Source organism: Asterias amurensis, chromosome 11, assembly GCF_032118995.1.
Source record: "Asterias amurensis chromosome 11, ASM3211899v1".
NCBI classification, from domain to species: Eukaryota; Metazoa; Echinodermata; class Asteroidea; order Forcipulatida; family Asteriidae; genus Asterias; species Asterias amurensis.
In genome coordinates this window covers 16,054,016-16,070,474 of record NC_092658.1, presented here as the reverse complement: position 1 = coordinate 16,070,474, position 16,459 = coordinate 16,054,016, and the positions used below count along the sequence as shown (strand labels likewise).

The 16,459-nt window shown below is 39.1% G+C and overlaps 1 protein-coding gene across 1 annotated transcript in view; it reads left to right on the top strand.

The window, feature by feature from the left end:
- LOC139944537 (syntaxin-8-like) overlaps positions 1-16,459 on the top strand; it is a 46,149-nt gene that overhangs the window by 17,965 nt on the left and 11,725 nt on the right. The window contains exon 8 of the mRNA XM_071941581.1: positions 15,693-15,794. Coding sequence (XP_071797682.1) covers positions 15,693-15,794 — 102 coding nt within the window. The remainder of the gene's footprint in view (positions 1-15,692; positions 15,795-16,459) is intronic.

Below are 16,459 nucleotides of genomic sequence, written 5' to 3'. Positions count from 1 at the left end.
TGGGTTCGAATCCCGGTCGTGACATTTGTGTCCTTGAGCAAGATACTTTACTATAATTGCTTCTCTTCACCCAGGGGAATAAATGGGTACCTGCGAGGGTAGAGGTTGATATTGTGAATGAAAAAGCCTTTGGAGCGATATAAACTGTTGCCCAGGTTGTATACTCCCAAGGGAGCTGAGAAACATTAAAAAGGGATGTTATTGGCCCTATGACCAGGGCACTAATGTAAAGCGCTTAGAGAATTAAGTGTTAGTTATTAGGCGCTATATAAATCGAAAGTTATTATTATTATTATTATTATTATTATTATTATTAAGTAATCTGTTGCTCTGATCGACCATACACATGTACATATACAGATACAGTAACAGGAAAGTTAGGCATGGGTCACTTCATCATTTTGTGCATTAAGGAGATTTTGAGGCGTCTTGAAAAGTATGAAATAACTTATCCTGTCTTGTCTTTAAATCCAAGCCCTTAATGGTGAATTCCAAATGTCATACCACAGGTCAGTGTCCTTAATTAACGTCAAGGAAGTTTCAAATTGACTTACAGAAAAACAAAACCACTGATCCTGAAATAGACAGGGGTGTCAGGGAAAATATAATTACATGAGGAACTGATCGGGCACACTGATGAGTGACGACTCGGAGAGAACTTATATAATACAGAGGAAGATGTCAATACTGCTCAGTAAACACAGATTAATCTTGTATTACGGAAGGCATTTCATTCTATAGCGCTATTGACAATGAATAGTAAGTGAAATACATGAATTGATACATGTAGAAAGACGAACCATTTATTTCACACTCACAACAACACGCTATATTTACATTATAGGGCTTATTTAGCATCACCCAACATTATAATACAATTTAATAAAAATAGGCTTAGGGCTTATGTGAATACGGAAGGCATTTTATTCTCTAGCCCTGATTGATGACAATAAGTAGTTGGTGAAATACGTATTTAAAGCGGACAAAACATTTATTTAACACTCACAACAACGTGCCATATTTACATAGTAGTGCTTATAATAACATTATTCAACATTATAATACAAATAAACAATATTTATTATATAAAAATAGATTGAGGGCTTTTGTCTGCCATAGACGTTATCGCAAATACTCGGTACGTGCACAATAGACGTGGAATGAGGTGCATGCTATTAAATTTGATAGCTAGCTAGACCAGCATGTACTTCATTCGACAGTCTGGGCTTGCGCAATGGTATTTGCGAAAAGTAAGCTTGGGCGATATCACGATTTTATCGAATATCGCGATATTAATTTGGAAGCGATTTCGATATCGGATGGATTTGGTTTTATTCGAAATATCGATATATCGCAATATCGATTAAATATCACAATGTATTTGCTAGCTGAGACATCTTGCACCCCATAGGTTTGGAGTAAAACCAGAAGAATAGGTCATTAGAACACCCCTCTTATGCTATGACTGTCTCTTCTACAACTTTCACTTGGAGTTTGAAGACTGATGATGTCAAATTTCATTAATCGCGATTATATCGAATATCGCGATATATTGTCAGCGATATATCGTGAATAATATAAATCGATATCGCCCAAGCTTAGCGAAAAGGTCTATTAATATTGAGGGTCAGTGAGTAGGAAAATAGTGAAGCTAAAAAACGTTTTTATTATTCCCTCTTTAATAGACAAGACAAATAATCATAGACAAGGGACGGTTCAATTGGTTCATGTCCATTCTAAACTGATTGAATATCACTTGACATTTTATATATTTGAGTAGAGCAAGTTCAACTGTTGTAAACCGAAGGTTTGATTCAACTCCATTGTTGTTGTCCATTTATCAAATGGTCAGATTTATCACTGAAATGATAGTCTGCTGCCCTCATGTGTCAAGTCGATGCTAAGTGACACACAGCACTGTGGGTTCATTGAACTTGTTGAAAAAAAGTACATTTGTGTGTAAACATGCAAGGGTTCAAAGGCTTACATACATTTACATGTAAATGTTTATCTTGTGAAAAGAGTGTGTTACTTTAGTGATGATATACATAGTACCTGTCCTTGTGTCTACCTATATGTACTTCAGGGGGATACTTCTATGGGGGAAATATGAATTTGTATTGGAACCTTGCAGAGGGCACCACAACAAAAACACAGGGCACCACAACAATTGCTGGGTTATTTCGAGACCAGCATTTGTTTCCAAAAGGATTTTCCAGTCTAGTTTGATTTTGTGTAACTTGAGGCAGCAGTGGGAAGTGGTCTGCCCAACATAGTGTGTGTCATCCACTCTCTCCATCGGTGATGACGTTACCGAAACCGAGAAGGGAGATCAGTCAAGTTTAATGGCCGGTTGTTTCATATCCCAAGAAGGTTCCGGATGAGATGAAGTTTCTCTGCATGAGATAGCGTCCAGTTGTTAATTCTCACACAATACGCAGTAGTTTCTTAAATTCCTTCTGCATATTGGTTTCCATTGATGTTTGGTCAGGTTTTTCGATTGTTTTGTCCATGAAACTGTAAAGTGTCTCAAGTAATTGATTGATTTTAGTTGAGGTACATCAAGCTAAATCATAAAAGGTAAAACTTTTGTTCCCTCTTTGTTTTGGGGAAAAGAATTTTGAAAAGTTCTGGAGAGTTCTGAATTGATCCTTGTACGGTGTGGGTATAAGAATGTTGGGTGCAATGCCTTTTTTTTTTCAAACCGAGTGAATGCTTTTCCAGCTTATTTTGGTTTAATTCAGTTAGATTTCCCTGGTTCGTCTTAGACTGATTTAAATGTGTCCTCCTTTGGTTTATTTACATGTAGGTGTCTTTTTGCTTGTAACTTTTACTCTGTGCCGTGTCGTGGACAAGCCGTCTAGTTCACTAGAAGCTCTGGTGTTGTCAGCAGCAGAGTGTGGGTTCGACAACTGGTCATGACACTTGTGTCCTTGAGCAAGACACTTAACCATAATTGTTTCACAGAAGGTTGGGAAGGTAGTGCACTCTGCTCTACCAGCCGGGCTTCTAGTGGAAGATACTTACCTATACCTACAGCCTTATGGACTGTAGAGGGGGTATACCCCGTTTCAGCCCCAGGAGTAGATGCCATTGTTTGAGTTAATTATTATTGGCAAGTTTGATACAGTACTATACCTGAAAGTGAAAGTATACATCTTACATGTATACAACTAATGACCATAAAAACTCACTTGGGAAGCACTGCAGCTACATAATCTTTTGAAAACATTCCAGATTCCATTCATAGGAATGTATTGAGAGAGGGATTTAAAAAAATTTCAATTTGAGAAATGTTTGTGCATGAATTGTTTCTCAGTGTATTCCAGGTTCACAAGTCTTCAAAAAAAAAGCTATTTAAAATTTAAATCTCAATTTGGAGATCAAATCAGCCGACAAGAATCTTTTAATACCACTTCTGTTTCATATGTGAATGGTCCATTAATCAAAGGTTGTCTTCTGCGATGTCCTACATGTGTTCCCAATACTGGGATATTAAAAAATCTGACACTCCATCAAGTTAATAATGCAGGCAGTAGCAGGTGAAAAGGAACTCGCCCATATCAAAACACCCTCACTGGTAACCCAATACGCCCTGCCCAAATAGCCCTTCATGGATTATATAAACTTGATTGGCAAGGCACTGCTGTGCAGCTTGAGTATCGGTTTTTTTATTCAGAGGTTAATGTTGGTTATAAAAAGGACACTTGGAACGGAATTCACACATATACATGTATCAAAAGGTGACTGTTCAATTTGTTGGTCAAACCGTCTTTAATTTGAATTGACCATTCGGAATCATTTTGAGATTTGCTCATTCTCGTCTAAGTTGGTGAGATCAGCTGGAAGTGCCCCGGGTTTCCCTGGCAACTACATTTGTAAAGCTTTTGTCTTCCCCTATTTCTTCTTTCCTGTTTTGATGACTACATCATGTACATGTCCATGAAGGTGATAGCTGAAAGATGTAGGTTATTTTGTACGAGTGCCCTTCTAGTCTCAGACAACTCTGTTGTATTTTACAGTGGCTAGTTTTGGTTCATCTCCATACGTTTCAGTACTTTTGCTGACTCCGTTTCACAGGAGTTTTGTGTAGCACCTGTTCCCCCTGGCTGTTCATTTAGACAGAGCTATGTACTTTATGATAGATGTAGTTGATTTGAACCGGGCACTGTAGTTTGGTCTTTCTGTTGGGGCCTGATTAATGATGCAGCAGTCATTTTGACCATGCCATCCCTGAAATTTAGATTTTCTTTTCAACCAGTATTTTGTGACTTTGAACTTTGAAGTGTTTATACAGTATGACACCTGAAGAAACCAATATGGGGCTTGAGTAATATTTTTAGGAAGTAATTTGATATGGATATGTTGTGATTGAAAACACCCCCAACTGAAGGAAGGAAATTCCTGCATGGATACATGGGACTAATTGGCTTCTACCCCCACTTGTCTGTAAAACTAGTGACCATTGTATCCTGTGTGCAATATGTGGAGTATACCCATGGTCACTGGTTCATAGCCTCTGGTTTGATTGTGTAGGCTATGTTGTAGGCCTGAAGCCTCTAGAGGGTGAAAATCAAAATGCTTTTTTAGCCATCCCCCCATTTCCCCACCATGTTGGGGACAGTACATCACCTCAAGCTCTTTGTCACACAGTACAGTTGTATGTACATGTACGGTTTTACAACATTTTTGATAATGCTAAGGTGATGTAGTTTTATGTAGTTTTTACAATTTTGATTTTTGTTCAATTAAAGTCTGAAAGAACACAAAAATATAGATTGTGGTAAGACTTTGGCCAACATGTACATGGACATTTTCAATTTGAAGATAATGATAGTGGAAAGCTTCCCTTCAAATATTACTTACTGAGGTGCTGTAGTTTTTGAGAAATGAGTAAAACAATGTCATGAAAATACGTTTGTAAATGCCTTAAATAATTTTAGTCTCATGAGACGAAAATTATTTTCATGCCATTGTGTTACTTATTCCCCCAAAACTACAGCACCTCAGCACGTAATGTTTTCAGGGAAGCTTTCTACTATCTTTATCTTCAAACTGTAAGTTTAGTGTAAATCTGTGGACATTGTGTTTTTTGTCCTACAAAAAGTACATACACCCTCACTGTAACTTGGACAACTCTAACAAATTTCACAAGTTTGTGTAGAGCAGTTACAAGATTCATGTCAAGTCAAGTCTAAGGACAGAAATGTCCATCATTCGTTTGGCATTAACCAATGCAAACAGTTCCATTATGTAGTCATAATGTACACTGCTATCCATAAAAAATGATGAGCATTGGTGTTTTGTTTTCACAAGACTGCGCACTACCCATTACACACAAAGCATTGACTGACTCCTCGATTTAGAACTGGCCTTAATTGAAGGAGCCTGTACAAGAAACCACACCACAAACCAAGCCTACTGCAGGGGACACTTATTTGTCTTTTATTGTGGGTTTTAGGTGCAACATAGAGTTTGTTAAATAATTGCTGGCTATGCACTCACTGAGGTCGGCTGGTCTTTTTCTATTTGGGCTTAGTAATTTTTCGTAGAATATTCCCTATGACCTGTTTTTCTGAATGTTCACTCATTGTTTGACTTACAATTTAATAGGTATATGATACGTCTGGACCTTACAATAAACACCTAAATTTCATCCAAGAAAAGCTTAGCGCCCCCCCCCCTTCTCCCCCTAGAGGAGAGAAATAGGAGGAGCTTTCAACACCTGGTCACAAGTTGCACTGCCGCTCTACCCAGAAATACTCTGTGAACCCTCTAACAAAACACGGCATCTCGTGCGAGAGAAAGGGAAAAAGAAACACTGAGCTTCCCCTCTCGGTGTTGCCCTTGGCTATGGCCATACCTTCTTGTTTACACCAGCACCCACAAGTTGATGGTAGCCTGTACCCTATACCTATCCTCAGACTTTGTAGTGTGTAGGGGCTTGCACATGCCCAACTATTGCCCACTGTTGACAGGTATGTGCAGGTGGGAGTTCAAGTGTAGGGTGGATTTTTTTTTCTGGAGATCTATATTTCAGGAGGAGTTTCTGATTTTGTGTGTATGAGCTTTTGAAACTATTGACCGAACAAAGCCCCTAAAGATACATGTATTATACAAGGACAGACAGCAGGCTCGATACTTCTCAGGGGCAACGAAGGTGATGGCCTCCATGCAGACTAACAATGTTTGTGCTTGTCGTCTGGACTTAAACAAACCAAACAAGTATCTTAGATGATTCATTTGTCGTGAAACAAACCATGCTTGGCGATCCAAGCAAAGAGGGCATGGTAAAACATGGTGATTTGCAGATTTTGTTCAATCATGAGGCCTAGATGTACTTGAACGTGGCTCTTGAAGGGGCACAGCAATTTTCCTGTGGTAAAGGGTCACTTCAATTAGGAAAATTGAAATTTGTATTGGAACTTTGAAAAGGGCACCACAGCAAAAGCCAGGGTGTCATAGCATTAATGTTGATGCTGCTGGGTTACTTTGAGGCATAGGCTGGCTGTTATATTATGTGCATACATGTAGGTGCGTAGAGAATATTAATCGTAAATCTACATGCCCCCTTGTATCTATATCAGCTTTTGTTTGATCATGGACCTTATCCTCAATGCCGTAAGTACATGTAGGAACAGGTCAAAATGAATTCGTAAAATTTTACTCATGAGCTTCTCTCACAACACATGAAGGGTATATGAATGTGTGTGAGTTAACAGGAAAAATCCTAACCCAGCCCCTTGTGACTGTCTGTCTCATGTACCCTAGAGTAGGTACATGCACACCAAGGTGCCTACATGTACATGTAGGAGTAGTAACAGGTTATCTAAGACCGATTTAGACTCAACCTTTGTGTATGAATCTGGGTTAACAGGAACACATCCAAAATGAATCTCCATGCGACCATCTGCCCCATAATTCAAAATTTTCAGCAGGTACCCATATTTGGCTAGGAACATCTCAGTATTTGTTTCATTGCTTGCTTTGTGGTCTCGACGATTTATTCAACTGGTTTTTGGTAGACAACAGTAGATGAGCATGTTGTAAGATATGTAAGAGATGTTTAATTTGCATCAGGGATCAAGAATGTAAATTTTGGTTTTACCAAGATTAGAGTTTAACAAGAGGTTTTGGACAAGTAAGGCACAAAATGTAGACCACAGTTGCACTAATTCATATTAGGTATGGGTTATTATTTGGAAATAAAATATACATATTTATGCAACGCGTACGTTGCCATGTCCAGTACACCAATAATAATTTTGAGAGTGACTGCCTGTGTTTAGTCATCATATTGAGTAGTTGACACTACTTCCCCATTATACCAAACAGTACCACAAACCGGTTCAACAGAAATGAGTCTGGGAGAAACTCTGCATAATCCCCTTTGTGACTGTCTGCCGCTGTCCACATTACAGTAAAATCCGACTTTGTGCCCAGGTACCTCTTTTGTCTGGGTACTGTTCCCATATGTACATGTACTTGGTACATGTATGTACACGTACATGTACATGTAGGTACCCAGTTTGCCAAGGTATCCAACAATATGGAGGTGTGTACATGTACATGTAGGGTCAAAATGGTTGCAGGGATGAAAGGTCCCTTGTGGCTGTACAGTGTATGTCACAGTCAACAGTCACCCAACTTACAGTACACGACTTGGTGCCCAGGCATGCCAGGTACATTGTACATTGCATGTTCATGTACAATGTACCTCTTCTGTCTGGATGCTGTTCCCATGGAGTAGGTACCCACTTTGCTAAGAGTACAGGTACATGATGGTTTCATGTATGAGAAATCCCTTGTGGCTGTCTTTGAGCAGACACCTGTACATTGTGTACCCACTTTCAGTCTCTGTTCTTCCTCTGACCCCAAGTACTCCGAAGTAACTCGCCTTCCCTAAAAAAAAACCTGGACCTGTGCGTGCAGGTGGGTTCAAAATGGTTTCAGGGATGAGAACTCCCTTGCGGCTGTCTGCCACTGACTATTTTTGAGTAGGTATCCACTTTCAGTCTAGGTTCTTCCTAATGTACATGTATGACCCCAAGTACTCCGAAGTACATGTAACTTTCCTTCCCTCAACAAAAAAGCTGTCGTCCATGTCTGTTCTCAAATACACGTGTCCGCGGCCAGTTACTTGTCGGCCTGTAACAGGAAATTCAGAAATCTGTCTGCCTCGGTCATTGTATTTTACTGGAGGGAAGAGGCAGAGATGTAAGTTGCTCACTGATAAGGTAAGCCTCGAGAATCTAAAGGGACTTATCCAAGTGCGAAACGTCGACACCATCGCTCATGAAACGAAATAGCCAATGTGATAATCGGAGTAGAGGAAGGGGGCGGGTCTGTGTTATGGAAAAGGCTTGTACAAGATCCGGAAAGCTATGATGATTACGACCAGATGGTCGGGGGAATAAACCCTTTAATTTATGTGTACGCTATTTAGTCCGCAGAGAATTAAGCTGGTTATTTTATTCTAGATATTTTGGAATGAGGGAGGAGTACCTGTGACATTTTTGTACATGTAGGTAGCTGATGTACTAAGTGTTGTTCACCCTCCATTGACTGTGGAAGCGATTTGGTCTATTTAAAAAACAAATTTAATGTGTAACTGAGGTTGACTGGGTTAGGCCTACTTAAGACGTTGTCTCACATACATGAACTGTTGTTGCCCACTCATTGGCTTGAACACGATTTTCACAGTTGACTTTTTAAGTTCATGAAAGTATTACACTGTATCATCGAACAAAGATATTGCCAATTAAAGAGACCACCCACATTGGGCTAGATACAGCTCAGTTGGTAGAACGCCAGCATGTCAATCCGGAGGTTGTTGGTTCAAATCCCACTCCGATAATTTTTTCGTTGATCAACCCAAAATAATAATTTGTTTGGTAAAATTAACTTGTTACATCAGATGGCAGATTGATGTACAATGTTTATAACAAATTGTGGTCACAGAAAACACGTAGATGTAAACAGCACTAGAAAAGGCATGTCAATATAAATTTTGTTCTCTGACATGGCATACTGACAATTTTAATTATTTTTTTTGCTCAATGGCAAAACTGCAAAGAGCAGCTAGTATGTAGATGCCTTTTTGTTTTGACTTCTCAGAACAGAGTGTTCCCAGAACTCCCCCAATTTTGTTTTAAAGCAACCTACCCCTACGCATCTAAGGTGCCCACACCAAATGGTTGGCCCAGTGGGTATAGGGTCAATCGTGCAGAGACAGAATGGTACTGCAGACATTTGTAGCTTTGTGTACAACCATTAGCCTTTTTGAGATCTGACGGACACTTTAGGAGTGTAGCCAAACCTAATAGTGTCATGTACAGTATCGCTCTACCAAATCTTGAAATGGCTATTGCACTTTCAACCACCACACCTTGGATGATCAGTAGGTCCTGCAATCATCTCTTGGTGATAGGCCAGCTCAAGATGCGACTCTTTAATGCTCATCAGGATGATTGCTTCCACTAACCAACCCCCAGCCTCAACAGGCCTTCAAGAAAGACCTGCTTTCAGTGTTACACTTTAATTAAGTACTTAATTTATTTTGATTTTTGAATGTCGGTTGTTCAGTGCAGTGCAGTTGAGGTGCACTGAAAGATTTGAGGATTATGTTCGGGAAATCAATTTCAAAACCGAGTCTGCTGTGTTCGTTGTTTGGATGTTTCATTCCTTGTGCAAGGAGAAAAACTCTAAGGCACTGCTTACCCTAAGCTAAGAATCAACACTTGCTGATCGTGAGTGTTCTTTAAAGTATTTTTTGGGCAGTATGAAGTAAAACATTTTAATTTATTTTTTCAATTTGTTCTCTCAAAATTTATATGCATTTTTCATCTAGTTACTTTTTGAGTATGAAGTTGCAATTAATGACCTTACAACATGGAGGCAACGAATTGTGTCCCATTTGTGTCAGGCTTGAAGTACAATCAAATATGAAGGTCAAAATAATAAACTTGTGCGTTGAAGTTAAGTTACACAACAAGTTTGAAATTCAACAAACTTTCATTGGAATGGAGGAGGGAACTTAAAAACACTTTCCCATCCACAAGCACTGCCTAAAATAGACCAGAATCTCAACGTTGAGTTTGTTAAAAAAATAATCAACCCCCAGTGCTGAAAGGGCATCACGTAGATGCTACTCAAATAATAATTTGTTAACATTATAGCCTCGAGTCACAGTGCAATTCCGCTACGGAGAGAACACCTGCATGATGGTTTATTATTTTAGTAATGAATTTCTCCGCGAAAATCATAAGAGGAATAAAACAACAACACCATGGCCACCTCTTTCTGATGGCTGGTGGTGGTACCCTGTGCTCCTTCCACGCAGCACACAGCCCACCCAGTATCAAAGCCTGAAGGGCCCAGGGAAAGTTACCGTAAGCGATCAAAACTCGGGAACAATTTATACTTTTTTTTCTTGTGGCGGAAACTCTCTGGAAAAGTTGCACCTGACAAACAAACTAATTTTCAGGAGTCAAGCCCCGGCTTGCCCTGGAGCGAGAGAAGCCAGCAAGGATATTTCAGAGGAATTAGGAAATTCAGAGGTTGCACTTTGCAGGGTCAGGGGAATCATTATTGGATAATTTACAGTCATGATGAAAAAAAGGACAAGTTAACACTCTTGATATCCGAGTATTTTTTGATATTTTTTTCTATGGTATCACAATTGTAGTTGAGGTTAGTATTTATTACTGGGGTTACAGAGTGTACATAAGTCGGTCAGGACAGCATCTCACCAATGGCCTGTCTTGAAACTGTGCTTGAGCTGTTCTTCAAGCTTAAAGGGAGGGTACAACATTGGTTTTGTGAAGTACAGTAGACAGTTTTGTTGCTTTTGTATTGTTTATGAGATAAGAAAGGTCTTAACACCATTGTATCATTTTAAAATGGTGTGCAAGTTTTTCTTTAAACTTAAAGGTGGTCTTGTGCAGAAGATTGTTGTTTGTGTAGTGTTTGTGAGATTTAAAAAGTCAACACACCTTTAGCATGCATCTTAAATCTTAAAGAGAGGGGGGGGGTAGAGTAGAACATTTTTTTCTTGGTTTTATTGAAATGTACATTTTGTAACTTTTTTACTTTAAAGGAACACGTTGCCTTGGATCAGTCGAGTTGGTCTTTGAAAAGCGTTTGTAACCGTTTTTTATAAAATGCATATGGGTAGAAAGATGTTGTAAAAGTAGAATACAATGATCCACACAAACATGCCTCGAAATTGCGTGGTTTTCCTTTTACCTCGTCGACTAACACGTCGGCCATTTATGGGGGTCAAAATTTTGACTCCCATAAATGGCCGACCGTGTTAGTTCTCACAGTAGAAGGAAAACCACGCAATTTCGAGGCAAACTTGTGTGGATCATTGTATTCTACTTTTAAAACATCTTTCCAACCGCATGCATTATATACAAAACGGTTACAAACGCTTTTGTTTTGACCAACTCGTCCGATCCAAGGCAACGTGTTCCTTTAACATCAGGTAAGCTTTGGAATACGTACTTGGAATGTTTAAATTCCATTACACAGCTATTTTTATGATACATTTATACAGTGTAAAAACGTCCACCCCCCCCCCCCCAAGAAAGACGAACATAGCATCGTTGATGAATTATGTCTGGTCTGGAGCAGTCCGTTGGTATAATCTAAGTCTCCCTTTCGGATGTACTTCATTCCTGTCCAGTGAGTTTTTTAAGTTGTAATCAAAATAGAAATTAACACATTTGTTGGTCTTCTGACTCCTGTGGTTTTGAAGTTGTTAGTATCATATTACATCTTGTATTCAGTGTCTAAGTTAACACTCAGGGCCCGATTGCAAGGGCCACCGTGTGTATTTCCACCTAACCGCTCACTGACGGCTACATTAGGCATTTGTGCCGTCATCAATTTGACACAGGACCATAAACTGTTTTCCAATTCCTTGCCAACACCTTACCAACCAAATTTTTACTTGAAACCAAAGTCTCAATGGAGCTTACCCCCTTAAGCACAAGTAGCTCTCAACACAAACAAGTGTGCTTACCAGCATAAGGTTGCCCTCAAAAATACCATCACTCGTTGTTGTTGCTTTAAACCGGAAATTGTGTCTTTTGAAGGCAGCCCTATCTAGTTGGGTGGTGATTAATCAAATAGTAAACAGATATTCCTAAATACATGAAATACAATCACAGAACTTTGACAAATTCTGCAGGTTTCTCTGGCCTATTTTTTGTTAAATAAACTTAAAAAACCGACAAACTATACATTGTAATACATGCATGCATTATTAACTGAAATGAAAAGTTCTGTAGCGTACATAACATGTACATGTAGCTTCTCTGGACCAATCAGTGGGTTGGTGTTTCAGTTACACCAAGATTATTTGTTTTATAGATGTGTAAAACAAAGAAAGAAAAAAAAAAACGAAGAAAAAAAATAGGTCCCTACCATGATTGATCCTAAATAGTTTGTCACTTGCATTATATGATGCTGTCAACCGCTGTTATGATATGTACTATATTTCACACCTCATTTGCGCATGTGAGTGATTGATACAGTAAATAGCGGTCTGGTATGGAGAGGCTTGCAGTCTGGGGGACAAGGCTATGGGCGGGATCATTTTAAAGGGATGGAACATTGGGTTTTTTCCTTGGGAGAGGATTCTCGGCCTTTGCTGTAGTGCTTTTGCAAAGTTACAATACAAAGTTACATACATGTATTTCTCATATATAGTGCCCCTTACAAGAGGGTTGGGTGGGGGGGGGGGGAGGGAATGCTGTGGCCCTTCAAGAGCAAAGTTCAAGGTCTGAAGTGCTGTTTTTCCATTCCCTTTAACAGAGAATTCTTGCAAAGTGGAATGTGGTTTACAGTTGCCAACATGTTAACAAATTACGCAGTATTACAACAAACGCGGCTGGACTGTAAAGGCGGAGTCCCCCCTCCGTACAAGCAAACACACCCAAGGCATGGGTGAATGTGATGATGTGAATGGGCCTATTCGAAAGATGAGGGTGAGGGGTTTTGTGTCCACCAATTTGTTCACCTGTTTACAGAGCCAGAATTGCAATCAGTTTTCTCAGGGGAAAATTCTATTGTTCAATGCATTTTCTGAAGCCTTCTGATAACTATTGGAGCAAAGTTGGGGTTAATGCAGGCATAATATTCTGTCGGCTTTATTTTGATGTGTGAGTTTTAGTGCCCTCAGAAATATCAGCAAAACTATTTTTAATTGGCTTGAAAAGTCACATGAGATCAGCTTACTCTGTAATACTGGGACTTTTTCCAGGGGCGGGGGCGGGGAGGCAAATATTATGCTTGTTAATGAAAGAACTGTGTCACACTTTACATCCTGTGGAATAAGGATTGCAGCACACTTTAATGACTGCTCCCTCGCAATAACATTCAGGCTACATGTAGGCTTACCTCTGTTTTAACTTCATTAATCATTAGTGAAATGATTTTAAAATATTTTGGTTACCCTTGTGTTAAAGGAACACGTTGCCTTGGATCGGTCGAGTTGGTCTTTGAAAAGCGTTTGTAACCGTTTGTTATAAAATGCATATGGTTAGAAAGATAGTGTAAAAGTAGAATACAATGATCTACACAAATATGCCTCGAAAATGCATGGTTTTCTTTTTACCTCGTCGACAAACACGGTCGGCCATTTATGTTTGACTCCCATAAATGGCCGACCATGTTAGTTCGCGACATAAAAGGAAAATCGTACAATTTCGAGTGATACTTGTGTGGATCATTATATTCTACTTTTAAAATATCTTTCTAACCATTGCATTTTATAACAAACTGTTACAAACGCTTTTTTATAGACCAACACGTCCGATCCAAGGCAACGTGTTTCTTTAAGAATGTAGACTCACCCTCCCACCGCTCTTTCCCTACTTGATCAGGCTTTAACGAAAATGGAACAACCCGGTTTCTCCTGCCTAATAAGAAAGGAGACAGTTTTTAATTGAAGAGAGCTACACCATGTATCTTTTTTTGCATCAAGGAAACAAAAATTACCCTCGCCATCCGCACTTGACACGGGACCTGAGAAAAGTGTCAGTATTTTGACGCAAAGGGAAATAGTAGATTTAAGAAAAATTGATTTTATTTTATTTAAATGGTACAAGAGTACAGAAGCTGCGTAGACACACTTGTTCACTGTTCACACTGCATGTGTAGGCCTGATATCATTTTCTTTTTTCTATAAGAAGAAAATGTCCAGGGCCCAATTTCATAGAGTTGCTAAGCACAAAAATTTGCTGAGCATGAAGTTTTGTTCCTCGATAAAAACAGGATTATCAACCAAGTTTTCACATGATTTTCAGGATTTGCATTTAACAGCTGAACACCAGTAATTAGCAATTTACAACAATTGGAAATTTGTTTGGTAAACCTGTTTTTATGAAGGAAGAAATTTCATGCTAAGCAAATTTTTGTGCTTAGCAGCTCTCTGAAATTGGGCCCGGTTATTACTCTAGCTTTAGACAGTCTTGCCACCAGCATACACTGTGCCATGTACATATAATTTGACCAGTCATTTGGCTGTGCGTTTGCCCATTCATGTTATACATACATGTGTCCCCTTAACATGGAGGAAGGCCATGCCCTTTCCAAGATTGTTTTTTTTAGCTTCGTCTCAGGTAAACTTAAATGTATAACAAAGGTTACAGGTAGCTGCTCTACCAAACCTATAGAATGATCTTGCATTTGAAATTTGTCAAGCTTGTTAAGTTGTAAACTTAAAATCAGTTCAAAACAGCGCTTAATTCAAATTACTCTAGTCCTGTTTTGCATCGTTTATCTAACTGTTTATTAAAAGCGTTAGCGCTTTACCTATTTGTGTAAATTTTTAGGGAATGTTCTTCATTGTGATTAATTCAGATTAACTCACATTTAAAATGTTTTGAAATGGATTGTGGTGAGTGTGGGGGAGGGGGGGGGGCAGGGGGTATCATTTTGTTTGGAATTTTAAGATTGTGGGTGTGTTATAAAACTAAGTGTGTAATAGATTGCAAGAAATCAAAACAAACAATGTTGTGGAGTGTGAGTAATGACAAGATCCCTTCAACTACTGTGGAATCCCTTCAACTACTGTGACCTCCTGACTTTACTTTTTTCCTTTTTTATCCTTCAAGATGTATGTGTGAGGCAAAGCACTGTACCTGATAGTGATACTCGTACATGTATGTAGTGTATGTCTGATAGCCTGTAAACTTTTATGTTGATTTCCGTGTAGTTTCAGATACTGTTTTGCAGGAGATGTGGTTTGACAAATTATGTTTTGAATTTTGGGATGGTTAATTACAACGAGAAGAAGTCCCCTTGAGATCTCCTACCCCCCCCCCAGATAGAAGCTAATAGGCAGGACATGTACATGTACAGTTTCTTTTAGAACTACATGTACACACGTGTACATTGTAGTATGTACATGTAGTGTAGCCTCCACAATTCTACTCTGCAGCAGTAGGATAAATAGCATTGACCGACTTCTCAAAGAACTAATCTCTGTATACACACGGTGTTATCGCAAACTGAGTATTGATACTTCACCATGCAATGCCTCAAAACCCTTATACAATAGACTTTATTTAAATATTAGTAGACATATACTGGACTTATCATATTTGCTAACATGAAATATAAAAAAAAATACAAAATGTCAGCCAAAGATATTAAAACATTTAATGTTTTTTACTTTACAGAAATCTTGGATGACTTGTCCAGGCATGTCGGAAGAACGGACGACCGCATCTTGAAAGAGACCAAGCACATACGAACAGTCACACAAAAGGCCAAAGATTGCTGTAAGTACTTGACTGGATAAGAAATTTGTAGAGATCAAAAGCCCTAAAACCAAAAACAACTTCACCACAGCCCACAAACCCTGAAAAAAGGGTAAACAGAAGGCTGTGATGATTATTGTAGGATGCAAGGTACGGGCGCCTAGTGAAACTTACTTCTGAACTATTTGCATCTCAAATGGTTGCGAATTTGACAACAGTCTCGGCTAATTTTTAATCCCCAAGATGCATTACGGCATAATGTTTGCCCCAGGCGCAATATAGTAACACTCATGCTTTAAGGATTGAAGGATTGTGTCGCTGATGTCTATCTGTGTTTCGTAAGTAAAGTACGTCATGAGCGACACAATTGGTTCACCAAACAGGTAGTTGCGACTATTTTTCTAGTAGACCTGGCGGCACATTGAATCGAGTAGTTGAAAAAACGGTAGTCGCAACTCCGCTAAGCAGTCACTACCTGTAGTCGTGACTCGACTAAACAATCAATAGTTGCAACTACGACACTACAGCCTCATTAGGAATTAAGGTTTGTAGCGAGGTTAGGGGTATAGTGTTACTTGATACCTCACTTTTCACAAAACATGTTAAGCATGTAAATGTCCAGGCCATTTTGCGCATGGGTTTTATCTTGTGTTGTTACTAAATTTTGATCAGTACTGTATTAGGAT